Source organism: Amblyomma mixtum, chromosome 4 (assembly GCF_055824585.1).
Source record: "Amblyomma mixtum isolate Tamu chromosome 4, ASM5582458v1, whole genome shotgun sequence".
NCBI lineage: Eukaryota > Metazoa > Arthropoda > Arachnida > Ixodida > Ixodidae > Amblyomma > Amblyomma mixtum.
Genome location: NC_143015.1, coordinates 112,331,403 through 112,357,319, shown reverse-complemented (window position 1 = coordinate 112,357,319; position 25,917 = coordinate 112,331,403). Strand labels below are relative to the sequence as shown.

The window sequence follows — 25,917 nt, the reverse complement described above, 5'->3', positions numbered from 1 at the left end:
CCGGTTGAGATGAAGTTTTTAGGGTTAGAGTGGCCACATGGGAAATGCATTTGCCCTGCAGTTGGCGTAGATGTCTTGTGCAAAATGTTTTAAAGGGAAACTGCCCGCCTCCAGGTCGAAAATATTTTCTTCCGCTCTGGTAGCGAGGCGTGGTCCCCGAAAGGCGCGGGCGCATTATATTTTTAAAGACTCTTTGACAGCGTGTTTACAGCCATCGCAATCAAGTTACTTCGCCACGCTCTTCTTCTACCGTTCACTCCTCGAGATTTTTCTCTCGCGCGCCTCGTCCAGTAGGCTCCGCAAGGGAAAATCGCCCCTCCTCCTCCGATGCTACCACGAGGCGTGGCGTCTGGTGGAGGGCGTCACATGTCTACGTCATGGCCCCGCCTTGAAAAGAATTCTTTTCTTGGTTTTAGAGTGGAGCTCTTTGGCGTCCGTTCCTGGGTTTCGCGTCGTCGTCGGCCTCGTAACCAGCTCCGCCCCCCTTTCATCCCCCCAGCGCTATCGACGTCAGCGGCATCAGTCAGTCGCTGCTATCTCTTCCCTCCTCCCTTTATCGTGTTGTCCGCTTGCTGCGCGCGCTTCTGCCCCCATTGTTTGCCGCTGGGTGTACACGCCACCCCCCTCCCCCCTCTTCCTGCGAGTCTCCGGTTGTCAAAGCGCCGGCTCGAACTTAATTCCTTTCTTCACTCCTCCTCCAATGCAACCCCTGTGCGGTGGCAATCAGAGAGCCAGATCGGTGGCGGCGGATCTGTATATGTGCACCGCCCTAGCCGAAATTGCGAATACGTGTGAAAAATAAAAAAAAATTCTGTGATAGCGCATACATGTGTTGCTCGATTTCTTTGCCTCAATCTATCGAAAAGGTGAAACAGCTTATTTGCTGCGCTCAAATTTCGCATTAGGAAGTAACGTAATCGTCGGTAATTTTTTTTTGTTACCCAGTCTATTTGAGGGGGGGGGGGAGCGGCGGGTCTCCTAATATCCTCTATATTTTGCTCTTTGGGCCTCCTAGCGGTGTTTCGTCGCGTTTTTTTTTCTTCTCTCTCCGGTTTACTATTTACTTTTTATGCCTAGGGTTCAAGGCTGTCGCCGGACGCTCCCTCCTGTTTTTTTTTTTCCTTCATGCGGGCTTTAGGCATGTGCCAAAATGGAAGGCGCTGACGAGCAGACGACGCGACGCCCCGAGCAGACGACGCGATGCCCCGGCTACGCCCACCCTTCGCCCGTCAGTCAAAACGACGCACCAATGGAATGCCTTTAGCGAAAGCTTTCTGTATGACGTCAAACGAGCCAGAGTACAGGACGAGGACGTTTGCTTGTGGAAGGAAAGAACGAGCGGGCTTTGATTTGAATTTTTGCAGCTTTCCGCGGCGCGCATGGCTCTAGTATTTTACAGAGGTTATCTTCGATGCCTCATCTACGCAGTAGGCTTGTTTTTCAGAAATGTCCTGACCCTAGTCAGTTGACCTTGCAAAAGCACCAACCGCACCCTCTGCTTAAGGGGCGCGCATCAAGCAAAGAACGAGGATCGAATGGACGCTAGCAGCAGTGCGCAGATCCACGTGTATGAAATCTGAATCGCAGATCATTTTTTGACTTCATCGGAGTTGCAAATAACTGCAGATCGTGGTTTCCACGAGCCATTTCCAGTCACGATTGGGTTACGCCTTCCAACACAGATTCCTTACTCACTTGTTTCCGTCGTCACTTGCGCTGCATATTTTTCGAGATCGGAAGTTGAACAAGCCATTATGCAATGGTTTATTCTGAGCTGCATTGTTTTCAGCCCGGAGTGCAGAAAATAAGCGGCACTTAGTGATATTTTGTCAATCCTAATGCGAGCGTACGTTTTATACTTCAGCTTTTTTCAATCCCAAAACACCATTTCTTCATGGGTAGCGGCAAGTTTTTTTTACTTCTGGAAGAGAGCATTCCCAAATGCAGATTGTAATGTCGCCCGTGGCTCATGTGTAGCTTCGAGGTGTTAAGCCTCACAGTTCACAATTTACAAATTCTAATGCACGGATGGAGGTCTACGCTACTACGGGTGGCATCAGGAGTCTGGTTTACGCCGTTTTTATTTCACTGCAAATCTGTTATGCCGCTTTAATAGCTCGCCCTACGTCAAAGGCCCACGCCGTAAACGGATATTCCAAAGTACTCATCGCGTATGCAGTGCCTGAGCTCTAATCCTGTCCAAGACTATTGCAGTCTGCTCGTTTTTGTGCACTGTTAGCTTAGCTTCAGATCTCCCAGATCAGCTTGCCGCTCAGATCGGATCGCATTCCATGCGTGAATTTCGCGCTTGCTTGCTGTTCTGCTGACTTATGCATGAGTAGGTGTGCTTGTAACCGACATGTGACGTGCGAGAGCACAGTGACGTAAATGGTGACGCCTCAAGCGACGCCATAGCAACGTATGGCCAAATCTCAGAGCCGGCAACCATTTTTTCGGGGGTGTCCCGGGGCCAGGCGAGCGCCGGCGTCGAGCACGTCCTGGCAAGTGGCCATGCGGCGTCACAGAGGCAACCAGGGGACTCCCTTCAACAGAGCCCCTCCTCCGACATCGCAGCGCAGGTACGTGGCGGGGATGGCTTTTTCCGGTGAGCACCGCCCCTAACGAAAGCCCAGGTGGCCAATTTGGAATTTTTGCTTGCACTGCTAAAAACAGCGGCTCTCTTGTCGTATGTGCTAGAAATGGAAGGGCAGAAGAAAAAAAAATTGCGGTAAGAAAACCGGGCGTGGTCGCTTACCCTTTAAAAAAATGTCTGTGGCTTAGCTTGGTTAATCCCGGTAATTGCGAAAGCAATATCCGTAGCTACGTCATGGTTCAGCTGGTGGTGTAGCTGGTGGCGGTGCTTGTGGTTAGACTTGTGATGATGAATCGGTTATACAATTCAATCCAATCCAATCCAATATGCTAATTTGGTAGCTACCGTCTTCGCTACGCGACGGGATGAAAGTGCCACTAGTATTGCTTTCGCAATAAAACATATTACAGCGAGCATCCAGATAGCGATGGATGTCTGCCGCCACGGTGGCTCAGTGCTTATGGCGCTCAGCTGCTGACCCGAAAGACGCGGGTTCGATCCAGGCCGCGGCGGTTGAATTTCTTTGCAGGACAAATTCTAGAGGCCCGTGTACTGTGCGATGTCAGTGCACGTTAAAGAACCCCAGGTAGTCGAAATTTTCGGAGCCCTCCACTACGGCGTCTCTCATAGCCTCAGTCGCTTTGGGACGTTAAACAACACAAAGCAAACCACTAAACCAAACCAGCACCAAAACAAGAGAAAAAAATAACGAAAAGCATGCTGTCTCTATAGTAGGATGCAACTGTTGGCAACGTCCATGGCGTCCTGTTTTACGCGCCTGTACAATCACAACAGTGAACAAAAAAAAAAGCTTCTGAATGTTTAACTTTATCAAACAAGCCAGAGGCATCCAAATTCTTGGGCTTATATTTTCATCTCGTGATTAGCTCCTTGTTTAAGTGGAAAGAAAAAGCTTGCACAACAATATTTTCGTCACGCAGGGTTTTCTTTCGATGGTCCTAAATGTGAGCGGAACTTCAGTGCGGACTTGAGTTGAAGCCGAACGCAGTAAACCGTCTCAGTGCTGCATAACTAACACATATTCATTCATCTATAAACCAAGGGCCATCAGGGAGAGAGACTGTGCCTGCCTCGACGTCTGGATGGAGAACGTTCGCAACGCCCTCTGCACTCCTGCGCGGAGACTGCAGAGGGAGCCGTACGGGCCGTCTGGAATACAAGCGTCGCGTGCCGAACAGCGCGGAAGCATGCAGTTCAGGCCTGCAAGCGGCATTTGGTGAGTGGGAGCTGCCGTTTTCCGGAGGATAATGCGCCACAGGAACTGTGCCGTGGGCCTTTTCGCAAAGGCAATCCTCATCAGCGAAGGGCCTCCAGCCGAGTTAAAAAGACAACTTGCTTCGCTAAGGCCCGCTTTTCATCTGTCGAGTGCGAGCTACACGAAGCTCGCCTGGATGAAAGGGGGGGGGGGGGGGAGTTTAAAGTCAGCGTCACAGGACCACAGAATGTGTTCAGTATCTGCCCTGATTTCCGCACAGTTAGCATGGTCACAGAGCTGTATCATACCATCCCTAGTCGCACAGCATTAATGGAGTGAGGAGGTGCCAGGACTTAGCGAAAGATGCGGTCTTGTTTTTTGGTCGGATTAAGTTGGGTCGGGGTAAGATTGCGCGGTTTTCCATGACGTTCTGGCAGCGTTCAGCTATTTGCGGTTTGTACATGTCTCGTTGTCGCGGTGGCGAGAGAAGAGAGATGAAGTATGAGGCTCCGCTGTAGGCCTGCAAAGAAGTGCTTGACATTTTTTAGTGCGCCTTTTATGTACACGCACGCACAGGAACAATACAGAAGGTACCGCCTTCTGGTAGTTGTTTTTAGTACGATTAGTAGCGCCATAATAACGAGCTGCACGGAAAGTTCTTCTCTAAGCCTTGTTCTTTGCTAATGATTATCTGTTCCTTTAGGTGCGTGAAATATCGGCAGTCATTTCGATATTATGAAACATCAGATTTTGTCTGTGGGTGTCTAACGAATCTCTGAATTCTGCACGGTGTCACATTAGCTATTTGTTTGCATTACAGGATGAGGACAGTGAAGCAGCAACACATTATCTCCATCAGTAGCATTCACTCCAACATGGGGGGCCTCAGAAAAGTAGAGTTGAGGATGGGTGGGAATCGGCTTGGTCTCGACTGTCGGAAAGTTTCCAACGGATCTAGCTGCATTCTGAAGTGCGTGTCTGTGCTGAATGCCTTTTGAGTAGCCATGCGAGTTAAATGAACAGTATAATTCACAGAACACTGCCGCGACCGAACTTGCACAGTGACAGAAAAAGCTCATGTAGGAAGAACGTCATCGCGCACCTTGGAGGTTTGTCCTTAATGAATGAAGAGCACTTGTGTTACATATTTCGTGCAAAAAAAAAAGAGCCATTTGGAGAGTTTTAGCAAAGTGGCGCCCCACTTTCCTCTGCGAGTGCGGGGAAGGCTTACGTTAATATGGCATGCATCTTCGGTAATAGCCCCCCCATTTGCTAAAAAAACTCCCTTACTTCACTTACTATCAAGTCACGTCTTCATACCGAAAGCGACGCTGCTGTTTAAAGTCTTTCAAGCGACATTCTAGAGGCCCGTGTACTGTGCTTTGTCAGTGCACGCTGAAGCACCGTAGGCGGTCGAAATTTCCGGAGCCCTCCCCTGGGGGTCCCCATAGCCTTAGTCGCTTTCTGACGTTAAACCCTCATAAACAAAACCAAACTGTTCTGTGGTAAATGATGTAGATGTACGGATATTTCGCCGAAGTTTGTTTCCGTCGCCTATTTCTTTTTAACACAAAGTGGCCGCAGATAGTGCGTAGGTATTTAGCCGCAGTTTTGCGGCTCTTTAGTTCGAAGGACTCCTGGTTTTGCGCACACTGCCAGCGACAAAGCATTCGAAGTCTTTAGTGTAGCGAGCGCATTTACGTACAAGGAATAAAAAAGAAATGGCAGTGGCTTAGCTCGGCGATGCGAGGATATACGTAGCAAAAGCGAAGGGATCAAGTGTGGTTGAGGCGCGTGCGAGCTATCCTTTTCAATCCTCCGACATGTTATCAGGCGTGCACACAGCTGCCGAAGCGAGCGGAGTCGAGCGCAACGACTAGGCAAGCGGTGTGACGTCACACCAAACTGTGGCGGCGGCTCCACGGCGAGGCGCGCGGTGTGACGTCATGCTAGATGGCGGGGCGAGCACGCGGCGTCCGCCAGCTGCGGCGGTTGCTAGGCAACGGCTCAAGGTTGGTCTCTGTGCCTCCTCGGAGCACCGCCACAGCGAAATCGCAACTTTGTTGCCAATATAGCTTTCGCTACAAAAAATATCAGTTATAGTCCAGCATGAAATAAAAAAAGAGCCGGAATTGAGGGCTCTTTCTCACTGCTTTTTCCTTTGCTGTTTCAGTATAGCGCTGTTTGTTCTGAGCAGAAAAAAGTTGGGCCAAACCTAACTAGATAACTGATCCTTATTATTAGAAGCACATGACAGCGTTGTCCTCTTCATCCGAACCCCATTTTTGTGCAGGTTGGCCTTTAGGCACAACAGCCAGCCCCACTTGGCCGCCCAGCCTGCAGGGGAGGACACAGGTGAACACCGGCTCCCCCTCCTCTGTTACAAGTTTCTGGGCTCGCAAGCCGCTTATAGGACAGCTCTATCCAAATCTTGTTCCTGGCAAAAATCCTTTCTGTGGGTCTGCATGGCTATGTTGTCCTGCAGCAGAATTGGAGTGGGTTTTTTCCCCTCAACTCGATTCATTCGATAATAGCTGCAAGTCGTTCTGTGTTCAGTAGCTTACAAGAAGAGTACTTGGGATCGCGTGGGCCATTCAAAAACTGCGGCATAATAGCTTCTTGCCAATTTTTCATCACTTCCGGCCCTTGGGGCCGGCGAGCTTTAGAGATCGAGGGAATTTAGACGACGCAGCAGCGATCAGTTTTTGTATGCCTCCCTCGGACTAGAATTCTCTTGTACGACACAGCCACAAATTGAACTGTCACCGGCCACAGTGTGTGTACGAGGTCTGTTAGAAAAGTATCCGACTTTATTTTGTTTTTGCGAACACCTGATGGATATGAAACAAGCGCGCTTACAGCAGCCGACCTTGAAGCCTCGTGCGCATGCACGAATTTTTTCCCGCCTGCCGATAGCGTCAGTCGCTGGGAAGCAGCGTTTGAGTGAGGCAGTGCGCAGTGCTCTCGTCGGTTTTTTGTTGCAAGGAAAATGGCGGAGCGATAGGAGCAGCGCTACTACCTCAAATTTTGCCAGAAACTTAGCGATAGCCAAGTGGAAACCATTCGAAATGTTCACACGGCTTTCGGTGATGATGCTATGAGCAGCACACAGAATAAGCAGTGGTGCAACTGGTTTAAAGACGGCCGCACATCTGTGGAGAGAGAGCCACGCTCCGGAAATTGCGGAAGCAGTGGACATCAGCAATTTTTCTGCACATTCCATTATCACCGAAGATTTGGCCATGGAGAGAGTTGCGGCGAAATTCGTGCCGAAGCTGCTGACGGTGGAGAAAAAGCAGCTTCGTGTTGAAGTCTCACGGGAGATGCTGGATTCCACAAACAGTTACCCTGACTTCACCGACGCCGTAATCACTAGTGACGAGTCTTTGGTGTACGGGTACGACCCGGACACCAAATCCCAGTCGTCACAGAGGAGGCATTCCACGTCACCAAGACCAAAGAAGGCCCGCCAAGTGCGCAGCAATGTCTAAAGTGATGCTGACTGCTTTTTTGACTCCCTCTGTGTGGCACACCACGAGTACGCACCCCACAGGATCAAAGAATGACTAAAGAGTACTACAGCAAGGGCGTCCGCAGAATTTTTTGCAGGGGGGGCCCCATTGGCTGTTGGCGCCGGAGGGGGGGGGGGGTTATGTTCGTAGCAAAAAGGCACTATTTGCGGAGTAAATTTATTTATTTATAAATAAATAAAATAAATAAGTAAAATACACACATGAAAGAAAAATTACAAACAGCAAATTAAAGCGTGGCTAGGAGAGATACATTGGAGTTTATCAACGAAGAAACAATTAAAATTAATAAAAATGCAAAAAGATACTATCACTTCGTGGAGAAGAGTGCTCAGTCTTGCTGCATACGGGTTCTCGACACACCCGGATTGATGACCAGCACACAGCACAATATGTTCACAAACACGCAACGACAGTCAGTCAGTAAACAGCAACTGTAGACGCCTCGGATTTTTCTGGGCGAATTGCGTGATGACACGGGTGATAAATTCATTCCTGTGCTTCATTACACGCTCTCGGTGCACACTCATCATACAAAGGCCGTCCAGTCTGTCGTTTGTCATCGTTGAGCGTAGCCACGTTTTCACTCTCCTCATTGTACTGAAGGAACGTTCGACCGTACAGGTAGTAACTGGCAAAGCCAGAGCCACCTCAATGGCTTTTGCAACACCAGGGAAGAATGTCTTGGCCTGATGTAGAAGCTCGCAGTAAGTTATTTCTGATGGGTCCCCAGTTTTGTTGCACCACATCTCGTACCAAGAGATGGCCTCTTCCTTGAAGTTGTCGATGCCGTAAAAGCACTGGAGTTCTTCGGCGAGAACAGCGAACTCAACACGGCTCAAGTGCTTCATTTTTGATGGATGCAGCTGGAGAAGTTTGAAGCTCCTCTCATTGCTTTCAGAAAAGCGCCGAGCTAAAGAAGCAGTGAGGGAGTCCAAGTACGGCACATATATTGCCACACGGTAGTATTCCTCCGGCGACTGAATCCCGTAGTTGTCTCGGTGGGCCTGACGAGAGACTTGTCTTGGCACAGATATCACCACATTTAAGTGATTGGCTGCCTCCCTTGCTGCATTCATGATGTTAGAGAACTCCTCTACAGCGTTCGTCCGGTGGCCGCGAAAAATACGTTGCAGCTCAGTGATGTGGTCATGCACAGAATGGAAGTCCATGGATACACCTTGCAGAATGTTCGTAACTGGTTCGAGCCGAGCGCTGTACTTCGCTACAATATGCAAGCAGACGATGAAAGATGAGCTTGTTGTTGCGCAGTAGAGGATGTGAGCTCGTTGTCTAGTTGCAGCGTTCGAGCATGATTCCGTGGACGCGAGCTCCTCGAGTGCTTCGACTATGGCCACGTAATGCCGAGAGAAGATCCTAATAGACTTATATTTTGCAGACCATCTTGTCTCACACAGCATCGGAATGTTCGGCACCAATTTTCTCCGGAGTACGCTCTCGCGGAAGAAGTTTATGGTTTGTTTGATTATGCCAATTGTGTTTCGAATTTCAGAGACGTCGTTCAGATCGTTGATGACGAGATTTAGTTTGTGACTTGCACAGTGGAAAAATAGTGCCTTCGGGAACTGTTTTTGTATAATTTTGTTCACTCCAGCTTCTTTTCCAGCCATTGTAGAGCATCCATCGTACCCCTGTCCACAAGGTTCGAAAGAATCAGCCCGACATTCGTCAAAAACTTCAAGATTGCCGCGGCGATGCAAGCGGAGTTTAATTGCTCCAGCTCTACAAATCCCAAAAACTGCTCTCGAACGCACACTTCGGCTCCCGCCTTGTCAATAAAGCGAACGCCTATAGACATCTGCTCTTTTCCTGAAATATCTGCAGTTTCGTCAGCAAGAACGGAAAAAGCAAACGCTTTGTTAGCTTCGGTAACTATCTGCTCTTTCAGGATGTCGCCACAGATAATGATGATCTCGTTCTGGACGCGGACAGAAGTGTACTTGGCATTGCCAGCAGAAGAAGCGAAGTGCTCCTGAAGTAGAGTATCTCCAGCTTCTACACGAAAGTCAAGCAGATCATTGAAGACTCCACTATCGGACTGCTTGCCGCGAATTGGCAAGTCATGCGTCGCGCAAAAGACAATGGTGGAAACTATTGGAAATAGTTTCTCACGGTTCCTTTCAACTTGCGCGTGGAGTGCTCTGTTCAGCTGCTCTACAACGGGTAGCTGCTTGCCTTTCATCACATCCATAAAGTTCTGTGAGGCCGTCATTGCCTCCTGGTGCCATTGGGATTTTACGTGATCCCTGCACGCCTCGTGCATTTTTCTGTAGTTACTGAAAGCGCGCACGATAAAACTTCCTTGAGTACCCCGGTGAACACGTGGAGGAAAAATGACGCAAAAACGACAAATAGCGCCTTTCGCTGTCGCTGAGTACGCAAGCCAGGGGGCGTAATCTCCCAGCCATTGATGTCGAAAAGGCCTCTTTCCAGGTGTTACATCCTTCTTAAAATCGTATGTAACATTTGGTGACCATGGCTTAGTAAGAAGACGTAACTTCAAAAAGTCCGGTATGCCAGTGAGTTTAGCTTTGCCTAGAAACTCTCCTAAGTCATATTCTTGAGGCAAGTTATTTGTTTTCTTGATGTTGTCTCCGGACTTCGATCCCAAGCAAGGAGAAAGGGAATCGTCTCGGCTTACTGCGTGACCGGAGCTCGCTGGTGAAGTTCCTTCCATGGAGACGACGACGTCGGCTACTGTCCGGTGATGAAAGGTTGCATCGCTCTGGTCAAATCCGGACTTAAATCCCAAGAAAGGAGAAATGGAATCATCTCGGCCTGCTGCATTACCTGAACTCACTGTTGACAGAGTCCCTTCCATGGAGTCGACGACATCAGCTACTGTCCGGTGATAAAAGCTTGCATCACTCTGTTCAAATGCTACACCGTTGTCACATATCACACCAGAATCTGCAGGGGCGCATTTGGATAACGCTTCGTCAGACAACCGCTGACGCTTGAAGAAGCGCCGAATGTCCATCATTCGGAACCGCGCGAGACAAAGCTGGCTATGGAGTTCTTCGGGGTTGGTAGTGTTAAAAATATATACACATTGATTGAAAAAACGGTTGAATGCGTACGTTGAAAACAAAAAATGACTATATATACAACGAAAACTTATTTACAAGATAAATGCACGCTCGCAGCTTCATACACCTCGCTCCATCTTGCTCGCGCAACCGCACAGTCGAGTATTTGCACACACACTACTCGCCGCTCGTCGTTTTCTCGTCCGCTGTCTTGATTGTTCTCAGCTTCGTTGACAACCGGCCACTAAAAATACCGAAGCACAAACACAGAGGCGCGCACACATGCAAGGGCCTACTTGCCGCAGTATCCCCGAATACGCACTGTTGGAGTTGAGGGTTCAGGACAGGAGTGCCGCTGAGCGAAGAGGTAGATGGCGAAAGGAGAATAGGTTTATTTACATTTTACATTGGTGGTTAGAAGTGAGACGATTCTGCCGCATCCGTTGTCGAGTTTTATATCCTTCTTGTTCCCTAAAGTCCCTAGGTTGAGGACGCCCTTGGCGGAGTGGGAGGGGCCTAGAGCTTTCACCTGTGCGCACACACACGACACTGCACTCATGGTCACGCCCCCTTCACATGTGGAGTCTGAGGGAAAGAAGGTTGTCGTCGAGGTAGCGTTGACGGCGGTAGGTGATGGCCTCCGGCCAGCCGAAGGTTTCTGCGGGTCACCGACATCTGTTGATCATCAAATGCCACCCGCCGCTCGAGGCCAGACGCGAGGTCACGAAAACGCCGAAAGTGGTTCCTCGTGCTTGGGTCGGAGATGAGGCCCGCCAGCTTGTCGCGGTGCTTGGGCACGCCAAAGAGCAACCGGAGACGAGGCCCTTTGTTCCCTGGCACGGTCACGGCAAATGGGGAAGATAACGTTCGTCTACCCGAGGCGGCGGCGGCGTTCTACACGTGCAGGCACTTTATGAAGGGGGTCTGGTTTTGTTCCTGCACTCCAACCGGGCAAACTCCGTAATTGAAGTCAGCTGGCACCTGGGTCCTCTCGGTGCTTGTGGTCCATGGCGGCAGGCCCGAAAGCAATCACCCTCAAGTCGCTAGCAGCCATACACAGTAGAAACAGGCGTGCTGGCGGCCACCCGGCGAGACTTGTTGTCGTCGTTCCTAATAGCACTTTGGGGGTGAAAGGAACGCCTCGCGACTTCCGAGGGGAAGGGACACTCGCCACTCCGGTCGGAAAATTTGTTTTGTGTGTTTTTATGGGGTTCAGAGCCCCAAAACGACTCAGGCTATGAGGGACGGAGTAGTACAGAGTTCCGGATAATGTCGACCACCTGGGTCTCTTTACCATGCACTGACATCGCACAGTACATGGGCGCTGTTGGGATTTGAGGCCCAGCCAGAGGTGACAGGCGAGCCAGGCGAGCCAGGCAGGCGCCATCGGGCTGCCTTGACCAAAGGCGCTGGCTTCCGGAGAAGATGCAAGGAACGCTGGTGTGGGGGCGCCTCTGGAGACTGCGTCGCCGTGAACAAAAGCAACTGCTAATCCCCTTTGCCGAATTTTCTGAAAGCGGCGCTTCTACCGAACTGCGCTCTCCCGTGGATCGGAGGAGACAGCGAGCGGCGGCGGCGCCAACTCATCGCCTGCTTGCCCTTGAGCAGCCCGACAAAGCGGGGGTGGACACGGCTGATTTGTCCCTCCCTCCTGAAGAATTCATCGGTGGCCGGATTGTGCACTGTCTGCCTCCGTGTGGCTATCTCTCTAGAGATCAAAGAAACAGGCACCCATCTCAAGACGCCTCGAAACACATGCTCGCCGGTGCCGCTGTATGTCTGCAACGACGCGTCCCCGGACGCGGCACTTCGCAGATGTGACCCAAAGCTGGAAGCGGGGCCGCTTTTACTCTTTTTGCTGAGCGCACCGCCGCCCCTGGTGTGCGGCCATCACTCACGGTTAGAGTGAGTGATTTTCCAGGGGGGTGCAGCCGCCCCCCCTTGCCCCCCCCCCCCCCTCCGGACGCCCATGTACTACAGGGATGTCCTTCATCGCCTAGTTGGTGCTGTGCGGGGCAAGAGACCGGAATTGAGGTCAACAAGAAATTGGCGCATCCCTCGCGGCATTGCTCCTGCACATTCCTCGCATTTGATTCAGACTTTTCTGGCGAAAAACCAGACTCCTGTAGTTCAATAGGCTTCTTAATCTCCTGATATGTCCCCCTACGACTTCTGGCTGTTTCCTAAAATCAAGAGGTCATTGAAAGGAGCGCGATTTCAGAAAAGAAAGGACATTATGGCTGCAACGACAGCAGAGCTAAATTCTATTCCGAAAAGGGCCTTTTCGGAATACTTCCAACAATGACAGCACCACTGGGAGATGTATATGGAGCCCCAAGGAGACTACTTTGAAGGTTATTAGGTTTCCAACGCTCCAGTTATGCCAGCTTTTTTTCTTCGGCCAAAGGTCGGATACTTTTCTAACAGACCTCGTATGTGTGCTATGTATATACACGCAGCTGGCACGTGTCCCACAACCCAGTGGCCAGTTGGGCAGCCTGCCATAAAGCATGCTTCAGACAAACAGGCCAAAAGTGAACAAGGGTGGGGTAAGCCTCGGCGGAGACAGGCACACACACAACCGCTAATTGCAGGGAATGGCCAGATAAGTGCTATCCCACTGAAATCGTTCGAATGACGGGATATCAGCTGCTGATGAGCTTCGCTCCACAAGCCATTGTCTACAGTGAGCTACCTAAGTGATCGGCGTAATTCAGATCCACTGACCCAGGGGATTATGCACGTTTGAATTTCGCCTCCACCGATGTGCAGCCGCCGTGCTTGCGGAATCAGCAGCCGATTGCCATCACTTACCGTCCGTGACCCTTTCGAAAGACCCTAAAGCAACCGCCATTGCTGGTGTACCATGCAGAGAGAGCTTATTCTGGTGCCTTTTTCCAGAACTGGAGCGGCTTTCCTCTGGATGTGGTACCTCGCCGCCTTCTGCCTTGCGGAAGGACAGGCGGCATCCGGCGGCGTCTTCTGCTGGAACGCACGTGTGAGTTTTGAAATCTCTCTTTGCAGCAAATCAAATACGCGGTCAGGCTGTGTAGTCCACTGGAAGTTAGGCATACCTAGCTTCTCGGGATATATGGAATATTTGCTCGCATTCGTGCGTTATCGCGGAACTGATACATGGTCAAGACACTAATAGTTTCAGTAGAGTTAGGGCTGCCGTGGCGAAAAGGTGTTTCGAACTCATTTCGGCAATTTTTTTTTGCATTAGCGGTGAGCGTGTATCCAGGCAGAGCAGGCGGAGTAGTAGATCGTAAACGCGCAATAAAAAAATGGCGTGGTTCAATTCTGCGGAAGATAGTTTTCACGTAGCGAAAGCAGAGTGCACACCTCCGGTTTATATGCCCCTTACCCTGACTTTACAACGGTAAATTGAATCTCGTGACACCACGCGATTACCGCCCTCTACCAACAACTTGACAGGTCAGAGGTCAAGGGTCAAGGTCAAAGGCCATGTGGTGCAGCACCAAGGTGGACACCACATGGTAAGGTAGATATGCAATCCTTATTTATCTAAAGATAGTTTCAACATTCGAGTTCATTCGAAGGATCACAGCGAATTAGGTGGTTTCCAGGTCATTCGGAGGCTCACGGCAAAATATGTGTTACCTATGATAGTGTAGCTGTCACTAGAAAAAATATATACACCTTAAACGTGCACTGAAGAGGAATCTGAACTCGTTTTTTTGCAGCGCGAACTCAATCTACACGTTCCGAGCATTTTTAGAATGTTCGTACATGAGAGAGTACGTGCTCTACGTAGGCGTTCGTTAGTTTCGTTCGCAAAGAAGGAACTCCGGTAAAACTTAACTGGTTTAGTTGGCCTAACGGTAAAACAAGAAAACTTTACAGAGAGATTGGTAGCACGGCCTTTCCGTTCAGCGTCTCACAAAACCACTGCTGTCTTTCGATGACGGGCCGAGTCCTCCTTTCTTCCTCTTCCGCCGCCGCTCCCGCCTCTCCAACCTTGGACAGTAGCGTTCCCTGAAAACGGCGACGGTCAACCCCGCTGCTCAACCTCACAGCCCGCCCCCCGGTTCAGGGACGGTCGCGGGGGGACAGCCGCGGGATCCCCTTTCCGGCGCCTGCCGCTTGGTCGGCTCGCGCACACACTCAAACACGCACACGCGCGCACACACATGTACAAGGGTCCCTGACCGAGGAAATCGCGTGTCGAATGGCGCCGCATCTTGTCCCCCTTTTCGTCTCCGACATAGAAACTTCGATTTATTGCCCTGTGTGGCCGATTTCCCTAATTAAAACGAATTAACGGGCGGCTCCCGCCTTTTTGAATTATCCTCGTACGGTAGGCGGAGTCGACCAACGCATGGAGTGCCTTTCACCCAGTCCTGTGGAGGCTTGCCGCTCTGCCAACGGCGGAGTAATACGTAGTAATCCGTAGAAGCAAATAGTCCGCGGGTATTTTTATTTCTGCGGGCTTATGTTGCGGCTATATTATCTGCGAATGAAACTATTTATTCACGGAAATATAAAAATACAAAATAAAGCGAAAGCAAAGCCTCCTCGGAGCTGGCTGAAAGGCACTCCACGCGTTGATCGACTCCGCCCACCGTACGAGGAGAATTCAAAAATTAAAGGCGGGAGCCGAACGTTAATTCGATTCAATTAGGGAAATTGGCCACACAGGGCAATAAGTCGAAGTTTCTAAGAATGCTCGGAACGTGCAGATTGAGTTCCCGCGGCAAATAGACGAGTTCAGATTCCTCTTCAGTGCACTTTTAAGACTCTGTATAGGATACTACAAAACTAAACCTAAGTGAAAGTTTACACACGCTGACGTAGTGTATACCATTACATGCATCTTTTCCGCAGCTGCTTTTAAAAATCCCTCTAACTGAACCATTGGCTCTTCTCACTGCCCACTGAGAATTTTTGCCTCGCAGGAAGTTTTGCAACGGTGCACATAAGGCTCTATGATGCATTCTCTGCGCAGAGATTGAGGTGCCACACGCCGACAGCACCGGGTTTCCGCCGATGGGCGGCGGTTGAACCTAGTGGCGCTATTTTATATTCTACATTGTGCCTCGATGCCAGTCCGCGCGTCCGCTTTGCCTAGTGTCATCTGCAGAGTCCCAGACCATCCTGGGCTTGCATCATGCTCGATCGAACCACGCAAGTGCAGTTGTCAAACTTAGTACCAGACAAAAGTTACCTCAGTATGCGAGTTCCATGCTCAGTTTTAAGGCAGACGAGCGAGTGGTGGAGACGGGAGGATCTTGACGCGATAGTCTTAGAGGGGGGCCCGTTGTGGCGAAAGCCCGGGGTCCGATAGAGTGACGATAATTCGCATTGTTCGGGAGGGTCGTGACGTCAGAGCCACATCACCACCGTAGAAAGAAAAGCAATGGCGGTGAAAAGAATGGCCTAGCCGAGACTCTAACCGCGGCTCCTTCTGTCGTGATCCGGGCGCGCTACTCCACGACCAAGAAGAACTAGGCTTGAGTGCTGTAAAACTACTTATGCGGGCGCCTCGCACCGCAGAGCGGACTGAGAGCAGCCGACAATGACCAAATTACGTCGCCAATTAATGTCAAAAATTGGCATATAGCCTTATAAGCACGAGAAGCCGAAAGCCGCTTGACTAGTCTTAATGGCAGAACTAGCATTTTGATGTAGTACTCCGCAGCACCAACAGATGGCGTGAAAGATGCAGCTCGTGATTAGCCTTACGCATTTTAAAGGGGCTCCTAAACACCATCCCACGAAAGAGCACATCAGCTCGATTACTGACTCATTGCATTGTGTTGAACACATGATGTAAATGCACGTCTACACGCAGCAGAGAACCCACAATCATATGCGAAAGTTGACGAGCGCTTTCCGGCGACTTCTTAATGCTCGCACACTCCTCCATCGCAGCTCCTGCATATACCAGCTCAGAGACCGGTATTGATTAGATTCTTTCCGGTGTCCGATTTCGCGCCTGACCATGGGCGCCGCCGGCCAGTAAGCCGCGTAGCTCCGGTGGGTCAGGACGCTCCCCTCCGGCGGTGGGGCCGGCGGAGTGGAACCGACCTTAAAGCGTGTACGAGAGGACAGGGAAAGGCGTGAAGGCACTGAAATTCAAATGTTAACTGCAGATAACTCAGCTTCTACAAAACACATTAAAAAAATTCTTGCTGGAGGATTTTCGGGAAGCGAATTTAATGTCCAGCCCCTTTCGAGCCCGTTTAAGCGTCACCAGGATTTTGTTGTTAGAGCGGGGGCTTCTACACTTAGCAAGGAGGGGACAGTTGGGCCTCTGCCGCCGCGGTGGTGGTGGTGGTGGTGGTTATGGTGCTCGGCTGCTGACCCAGAAGACGCGGGTTCAATCCCGGCCGCGGCGGCTAGAATTTCTTTGGCGGAGAAATTCTTGAGGCCCTTGTACTGTGCGATGTCAGTGCACGTTAAAGAACCCCAGGTGGTCGAAATTTCCGGAGCCCTCCGCTACGGCGTCTCTCATAGGCTTAGTCTCTTTGGGACGTTAAACCCCATAAACCATAAACCAAACAGTTGGGCCTCTACAGGCAGCGGGACCACCGCGAGCAGGGAGGCGACAGTTGGGCCGCTTTAGGCCGCGGGTGGCTAGTTTTTTGTAGCACAATCTCTACTCCGTCCTTCAACAAATCTGCTGTTACCTGATCCTCACCAGCTGCTTTCCCTCTTTGCATTGCTCCTAAGGCTTTCTTTACTTCCTCCTTCGTTACTGGCAGGATGTCCCATTGCTGTGCTCGACTGCCTCCCTCAGTAACTTGAGGATTACATTCGCTACTGTATATATTTGTGTAGAACTCTTCGGCTAATTCAACTATCTTATCCATATTGCTGATGACATTGCCCTGTTTGTCTTTTAGCGCATACATCTGGTTTTTGCCTATGCCCAGTTTTCTCCTCACTGATTTTAGGCTACCTCCGTTCCTTAGAGCATGCTCGATTTTCTCCATTTCAAACTTTCTTATGTCGGCTACCTTGCGCTTATTTATTAACTTCGATAGCTTTTCTAGTTCTATCCTGTCTGTGGAGTTAGACGTCCTCATGCTTCGGCGTTTCTTAATCAGATGTTTAGTCTCCTGAGATAGCTTGCTGGTATCCTGTCGAACCATCCTACCACCTACTTATGCGGCGCACTCTGTAACGATAGCTGTAAGATTATCATTCATTGTTTCAACACTACGGTCGTCTTCTTCAGTTAAAGCGGAAAATCTGTTTTGCAGCGACATTCTGAATTCCTCTACCTTCCCTCTTAATCCTAGCTCGTTAATAGCCTTTCGCTTCACCAGTTTCCTCCGTTCCCTCTTCAAATCTAAGCTAACACGAGACCTTACCATTCTGTGGTCGCTACAACGGACCTTACTGAGGACGTCCACATTCTCTACGATACCAGGGTGTGCACACAGTATGAAGTCTATTTCATTTTTAGTCTCACCATTGGGGCTCTTCCACGTCCACTTCCTGTTTGCTCGTTTGCGGAAGAAGGTATTCATAATCCGTAAATTATTTCTATCTGCGAACTCTACTAATAACTCTCCCCTACTGTTCCGAGAACCTATGCCATAGTCACCTACCGCCTTGTCTCCAGCCTGCTTTTTACCTACCTTTGCATTAAAGTCGCCCATCAGTACAGTGTACTGTGATTTTACTTTGGTCATTGCCGATTCCACATCCTCATAGAAGCTTTCAACTATCTGGTCATCATAGCTTGATGTAGGCCCGTAGGCCTGCAAGCTTGTACCTCTTATTAAGCCTAATTACGATAGCTGCCACTCTCTCGTTAATACTGCAAAACTCCTCGATGTTGAGAGCTATATCCTGATTAATGAGGAATCCCTAATGAGGAAAAAGTAGCCACCCTGTATACGCTATGCCTTGTGACCTCGAGAGTACCAGAAGCTTGGAAGAACGCTAACATTATCTTAATTCTTAAGAAAGGAGACGTCAAGGACTTGAAGAATTACAGACCAATCAGCTTACTGTCCGTTGCCTACTAGGTATTTACTAAGGTAATCGCTAATAGAGTCAGGACAACCTTGGACTTTAGTCAACCAAATGATCAGGCAGGCTTTCGTAAAGCATACTCGACAATAGTCCACATTCACACTATCAATCAGGTGATAGAGAAATGCGCAGAATATAACCAACCCTTATATATAGCCTTCATTGATTACGAGAAAGCATTTAACTCAGTGGAAACCTCAGCTTTCATGCAGGCATTACGGAATCAGGGTGTAGAAGAGTGTTATGTGAAAATATTGGAAGATATTAATAACGATTGCACAGCCACTATAGTTTTCCATAATGTCAGCAATAAAATTCCAATACGGAAAGGTGTCAGGAAGGGAGACACGATCTCGCCAATGCTATTCACCGCCTGCTTACAGGAGGTATTCCGATGACTGGAATGGGAACAGTTGGGGATAAGAGTTAATGGAGAATACCTGAGTAATTTGCGATTCGGTGATGACATTGCCTTGCTAAGCCATTCAGGACAAGAATCAGTTAGACAGGCAGAGCAGAACGGTGGGGCTAAGAATTAACGTGCAGAAAACCAAAGTAATGTTCAAAAGCCTAGCAAGGGAACAGCAGTTTGCAATTCGTAGCGAGGTGCTGGAAGTAGTAATGGAATATGTCTACTTAGGGCAGGTAGTGACCGCAGATCCGGATCATGAGAGGGAAGTAACTAGAAGAATAAGAATGGGGTGGAGCGCATATGGCAGGTTCTCTCAGATCATGAATGGTAGCTTACCAATATCACTGAAGAGAAAAGTATACAACAGCTGTATCCTACCGGTACTCACCTATGGGCAGAAACGTAGAGGCTAACAAAGAGGGCTCTGGTTAAGTTAAGAACAACGCAGCGAGCTATGGAAAGGAAAATGATAGGTGTAACATTAAGAGATCGGAAGAGGACGGAGAGGGTGAGGGAACAAACGCGGGTTAATGACATCTTAGTTGAAATGAAGAAGAAGAAATGGGCTTGGGCAGGGCATGTAATGCGAAGGCAAAATAACCGCTGGTCCTTAAGGGTAGCGGAGTGGATTCCAAGAGAAGGCAGGCGTAGCAAGGGACGGCAGAAAGTTAGGTGTGCGGATGAGATTAAGAAGTTTGCGGGGATACAGTGGCGGCAACTGACAAAGGACAGGTTTAATTGGAGAGACATGGGAGAGGCCTTTGCCCTGCAGTGGGTGTAGTCAGGCTGTTGTTGATGATGATGATAGGCCGCGGGACCACCGCGAACAGGGAGGCGACAGTTGGGCCACTATAGGCCGCGGGACCATCGCGAGCAGGGAGGCCACCGTTGGGCCGATATAGGCCGCGGGACCACCGCGAGCAGGAGGCAACAGTTACGCCGCTATAGGTCGCGGGACCACCGCGAGCAGGGAGGCGACAGTTGGGCCGCTATAAGCCGTGGGACCATCGCGAGCAGGGAGGAGACAGTTGGGCCGCTATAGGCCGCGCGACCACCGCGAACAGGGAGGCGACAGTTGGGCTGCTATAGGCCGCGGGACCACCACGAGCAGGGAGGCGACAGTTGGGCCGCTATAGGCCGCAGGACCATCGCGAGCATGGAGGCGACAGTTGGGCCGCTATAGACCTCCTTCACCCCGCGACGTCACGGAGATGCGGTGGCGCTGATGTCAGTAGCGACTTTCGCGTGGTAGGCAAAACAGGTTCCGCCTGCCCGTGCCTACCGCAGCTGCCGCAGCTACCGGCGGCTGCATCGTGGCTGCGCACTGCAGAAGCAGCATGTACTGACCAGCTGTGTCGTTGTTTATCCACGTAGTATCATAAAACGGAAAATTAGATTAGCCTTAATAGGTTTCTTGCATATAAATACCGCATTAGGAAATGGGCCGCGGTAGTAAAAGCGCGAAATCTGGGTGTCGACAGGCGCTGCCAGTCAACGTACTTCATAGCAGGGAAATTTTTGCGCTCATTCAAATGAACAACAGCATGGTACGCTTAAAACTGCGCAAGGAAAAAAAAAGCATGTAGCTGCGCACGTACTTATCACCCAGCGCTGGTGTGCACGGGCGCCGGCAAGGTCACTCACCATCAACGAGTGCGTTATTTTGTTGATAGCACATCATGTTTTAACGTGTGTAGAAGTTATACGAAAATATAATGGCGCGTTTTAGGGCATTTAATATATTCTTGAAACTATTTCTTAACATGACCGACATGATCATTTGATTCTAGTAGAAAGCAGTCTGGTAAGTTGTGACAATCTTGCGCGATCACGTTGGCATGCTTCGAACCGCGTACTTTAAGTGTGCTAAAAACCACATCCTTTTCATTGCATCATGAATGTATTATAAGTTGCTTCATGAAGTAGTACATGATCGCGAAGCCTGTTTGGAAAGAAGCAACCGCAGGCGGGCTACCAAAATAGCACGAAGCGAGATTTACAGGGGATGAGGCAATGAAAAGTTTTTTCTTTATTGATGCATGATATATGTAACCAAATTTGGTGCAAATATGAAATTGCTCTGGTAATTTTAGTAATGCGTTTTATTTTGAGCTATACATGGTACAGTTCTTCGGTAATTACAATTAACACCCTCGTCAAGTCACCCCGGGTCTTGAATAATTAAGTATAAAGTGCAGAAAGTTTTTATGCCAGCATGTCCCCAAAGCCCTGTTCTCTATGATGGCGGTATTACTTCTTTTTTTTATTAGATTATCAGTACTTATGCTTGCATAGTCACATGAAAACTTTTGTTATAAAAATAACTAACATACTACTTCTCCTGTAGGAAAAAAATCGGGACATTTATTGCACTTCTCTACGTATCCGGAACCGTTCGCGACAAATAGAATCATTCTATTTCTATTATTTACAAATTTACGAAGGGGGGAGGGATGCCAATCACTGAAAATGTGATAGATCCAAAACAAACCTTTAAGTTCACTCCCTTAATGTTATGGCCTCTACGCTTTCGCTTTGGTCAAAGAAATGCGGCACTGAAATCAACGAAACCTCTGATCCCTCTTCGTAGTGATGCTACCATTGTGGTACTCCGTCGTCGGAAACCCGCAGAATTCGCGACGTGCAAGGACCATCAGAAACCCCCTTACCTCACAATTTTTTACAACCACAGATCAAAAAATCGTAATTTTATGAATTTATACTGAATATTTTGCTATATTTTTTCGTCACAAAACCAAAGACCCAGGGCTAGGAAAGAATATAATTTCAGGAATTCAAACGTTTCACTAAATCGACCAGTTTAAGAAGGGGAGAAGTCAGCCTGGCTGGTGCCTGATCTGACGGCTAAAAACAGCGGTTACGCGAGACATATGAGATCGCGACACGATCGACGCTGTCCCCACTTTTCGCACTGCGCGACACGTGTGTCAACAGATGGTGAGCGCACGTCGGCTCTGCCGAAAAAACGCCAGTGCTTACCTCACTACTGTCGTGAGGTAAAATCATTCTGGCTGGTGCAGAGTGTCAAAAACTTATCATTTTATTCAATGCCTAGGTACAATACACTGTGGCGAAATACGCCGTACATGGCCAATGCGAGTCTGTGTACTTCGAGGAATACTAAGTTGAAAGCATCAACCAATGCAATGATTCTCAGAAACTCAAAACGCGCCTACAAGCCTTGAAAACCGGCGCTGCGCCACCTCAACTCGACGCCACTCCCTGGCCTCTTGCCTACCGCGAGCCTGCAGCGACTGCAGCGCCACCTCGCTTGTTTTCAAACATGGAGGAGGTCTATAGGCCGCGGGACCACCGCGAGCATGGAGGCGACAGTTGGGCCGCTATAGTTAGCGAGACCACCGCGAGCAGAGAGGCGACAGTTGGGCCGCTATAGGCAGCGGGACCACTGCGAGCACGGAGGCGACAGTTGGGCCGCTATAGTTCGCGATACCACCGCGAGCAGGGAGGCGACAGTCTGGCCGCTATAGGCCGCGGGACCACCACGAGCAGGGTCATCCTGGGAATGGGAAGCTCTCACAGATGAGGCAGAGGAGGACCGCCTCCGGAGTTGAGCACACTGCTGGCACGTGCGCTTCGATGCAGTCTTTGTCGTAGAGCGCGTTATGCAAAGCCGCAGCAACACGGGTGGAACGGTGGGCTGAAGGCTCTGACGTCGCTTAGTCGCGGTGAGCTCGCTCTCAAGCCCGTGTATTCTGTATGGGCTCTTTTCTAGCCTTTCGTCTAACTCTTACAGTTCATTGAAGGTAGGTATTATTTCCGGATCTCAGGAGACTTCTGCAGTTCTGTCTGGCCAATACGTACTTCAAGTTCGAGTAGAAATCTCTGAACAGGTCCATGGAATGGTCTCTGTTGCATAGACCACTGCGAGTTGGAGCCACCGCTAAGAGAGAAGTAGCAATGACACCATTTCATAGAGGAAAGGCAGTAAAGTATCCAAAGTAACAGAGATTGTTCTGAAGCTCCCTGTGAAAGAGGTTTCTACTGTAATTTTGCCAATAACAGAGGACAGCGGTTGTGGCAGCTTAGGGAACACTCTCGCATCTGTTGTCAATATCGCGGCTGACCGCTACTTTGTGCCACATTGCAGGCGGCTCCTCCGGTCTCCCGTGAGGCTCACGCAGTGCTAGCTGCCAAAGGCAACGGAGGGTGTCCAGCAGCAGAACGAGCTCGGGCCATGCCTTCGTCACGTGGGTGTGGGCCGCGACGCCGACGCACGTCCCGACCCGCCCTGCTGTATCCGCAGCACGCTGGGGAGGAGGACGGGATTGCGTCCCAGGTGAGGAGGAAGAGTGGAAAACATGGTACCAGATTTTGCTTGCGCCTGTGACTGGGCCGGGCACTTCGATGAAGTCGTAGCTATTTATGAAGCAGAAAGCTTCCTCCGGTACCGAGTGTTGCAGGCAGTCGCGAGGGTCTTGGTGCACTCCCTACTGGAGAGGATACTGTATGCAGTGTTCCTTGCTTCAGATTTCTCGGCCGCTACTCGAGAAGGTGGATTGCTGAGCCAAAGTGCGCGTGTTCTATCTTGGCATCGGCGGTTGCGTTTACGGCAGGCGAAACTTCGAAACGCGCCCGTGTGCTGCGTTGTGTAAGTGCACATTAAAATAACTCCAGGTGGTCTAAATTTTAGTCCTAAGGCACTAATCCGGAGGTTCAAATCCTAAAAAAATGGGGTATTGTCGTTGTATGGCCGCATAGAAAGGGTGCCATTTCGACGAAGTCTGATGCGAAGAAAATGGTGCCTCAGCCAGACTCAGTAACGGAAAGGCTGTGTACGGCAATGGCCCCAGTAAAACTCAATTTTGCGCATCACCCCGATGGTTAAGGGTGTCAATACACGGCATGGCACATGAGGCATGCCTCAGCTGTGGTTAGGACACCTGAGATTTGCTATTGGAATCACCTTCGCTGAGTCTTGACTGCCAGTGTATCGGTGTGTTCAGTTGAAATACAGGCTTGACCTAGTCTCAAAATGGAATTGGCCAACTCACAAAATATGGGTGGCCTACCTCCAAAAGTTTGGAAATGGAGTGAACCCACATCAAGAACCGAGCTGGGACACCTAAAAGATTGGGGTGGCCCACCCCAAAATTATTAAAATTGACTTGGCCACCCCAAAAATTTGGTGGCCCACTCTGCTCTCACAGAGTATTTCGTGCTTAGCAATGCTGAACTGCCAGCCATTTTTTTTCCTTCATGCTTCCACGCACTACTGTGTTACGCTTTTGTGTGACTCGCTGTGTTTCACTCCGCCATTCAAGCGTAGTAAAACAACGAAGGGGCGCGTGTGAGAAGAAAAAATAACGAACGCCCACTAAAAATTGAGTTATTTGCTATTTATAATCCGCGTTTATCGGCTGATATTCTTGTACTGCGTCGTCATGTAGTAACTAATGCGTAAAGCACTTAACCCGTCAATGCGAAGGTATTTTTTACATGCAAAGACGCACTGGATTGAGCGCAAACAGTTGCGAAGTGGGCCGAAGTAGTTCGATACAACATTTAACATTAGTCTCTCTCTATCTCTCTAATATCCGTAGAAGTGCCCGTGGTATAAAGGCTCATCACTGCTTAAAAGACAGAATCTAAACACTTAAGCTCCATCTGATGCGAACTATGCGCCGAACATCTACTTAGCTTCGCGACGATTGTTTCCTTTTCTCCGAAAGGTGTATTGGAGGACGCGTAAATGGTGAAATGTAACTGATGCTTTAAAATGAAATGTTGAACGTCCGCTGAACCGGAAATAGATGGGTAAGTAGAAATATTGCGAATACACATTTGCAACTAAAGTGTAGAGAGGCGAAAGCTGAGGGCACTATGCCGTGATGGCTTCCGGTGGATGTGACGTCACATCGTTCCCGTCGCTATATCGATACCCAAATTATACATGTTTCGAGAATCTTTAGTGTTAATTACGCTTAATTACGCATTTTTCATCTAATTTGACACAAATTCGACGTTTTTCCGCCATTCTGTGAGAATTTTCACTATGCAGTGAGGACTTCCGGTGGATATGACTAACACCGTTCCTGTGGCTATATCAACGTCCGCGCTAATTCAACGAAACTTCGGCATTTTTGCCTATAATTAATTTCTCTACAGTCACCAAACTTGGCATCTAGGTTCATTTTTCTTCCTCTGTCTGAAGCAACCATTGGTGTCTTTTTATCTTTCTTAGTTACCGAGTGAAACGCGTGTAACACGCTTTGTTAACGGACGGACGACAGTGTGAGCCACTGAAGGCTTTCGCCTTAATACCAGCTAGCGAGTTCGATACCATGTAACGTAGGGAAAGTTGGTGGCTTATATCATGCAAGCAGCGCACTATAAAGCTGTACGCAATAAGCACTCCTGTTTATCATGTTTTCATCTAAAGCACTGCTTACATGAGAAACTAGAATCATTATTGGAAGCCTTGTGTAGAGAAACGAGGGTTAGAGACACTGGCTGGCTTCTCCAAGGCAAACGCTAACGTGGGCTGTTTTATTTTGTCGCGCTTTCTCTGGTGTGGACAGACCAACGGACGAAGATTCGCGGCTAAGAGAATGTGAAAACATGGCCGCCAAACGCACTGATGCGTTTAAAATTCGAATTCTACTCCGTAATGCGCTGAGCTCGGCGAAAGCGGTCACCGCCCTCCTGGCTGCCTTTTTGACGACGCCTAAAACGTACAGTAAAACATGCGACCTGGCCATTCGGTGACAACCTGGGTTGCCACAATGCGAGGTCACGGGATGGCACTTGATGCTTACATGAGCGGATGTTGACTGTGTACACTTACAGAGTAAAAATCAACCGGGACGACGGGCTTCTTGTAACATCTCTCGCCCCAAAGCCCGCAACCAAAAATTTGTCTTCTGTACCTTAGGTTCGTCTCCTTTCTTAAGACATTGAAATTTTATGTTTCCGCTTCGCGGAACGAGATTGTCTCTGTTGACTGCGTGCTGTGAAGCGCGTCTTAGTTCGAAGATTCCCCAAAATCTCTGTGCACAGCCGTTTTTCTATTTCGGTTTCATTGAAATACCGCGAACAGAACCGTGACTTCGATCTCGATAGCACAC

At 49.4% G+C, this 25,917-nt stretch overlaps 1 protein-coding gene across 27 annotated transcripts in view; it reads left to right on the top strand.

The window, feature by feature from the left end:
* LOC149347898 (uncharacterized) overlaps positions 1-25,917 on the top strand; it is a 483,015-nt gene that overhangs the window by 92,520 nt on the left and 364,578 nt on the right. For 14 of the 27 annotated variants that reach the window (XR_016292691.1, XR_016292689.1, XR_016292688.1 and 11 more), the window contains exons 3-5: positions 2,475-2,579; positions 3,657-3,830; positions 22,941-23,129. The exons of 11 other annotated variants lie outside the window; for them this stretch is intronic. Coding sequence is in view for 12 of the 16 variants with exons in the window: in XM_089587634.1 (XP_089443760.1) it covers positions 2,475-2,579; positions 3,657-3,830; positions 22,941-23,129 (468 nt within the window). In the remaining 4 variants the exon portion in view is untranslated. Of the gene's footprint in view, positions 1-2,474; positions 2,580-3,656; positions 3,831-6,102; positions 6,165-13,290; positions 13,388-22,940; positions 23,130-25,917 lie in introns of those variants that run through there. 2 more of the 27 variants (XM_089587626.1, XM_089587625.1) reach the window with 2 other exon arrangements.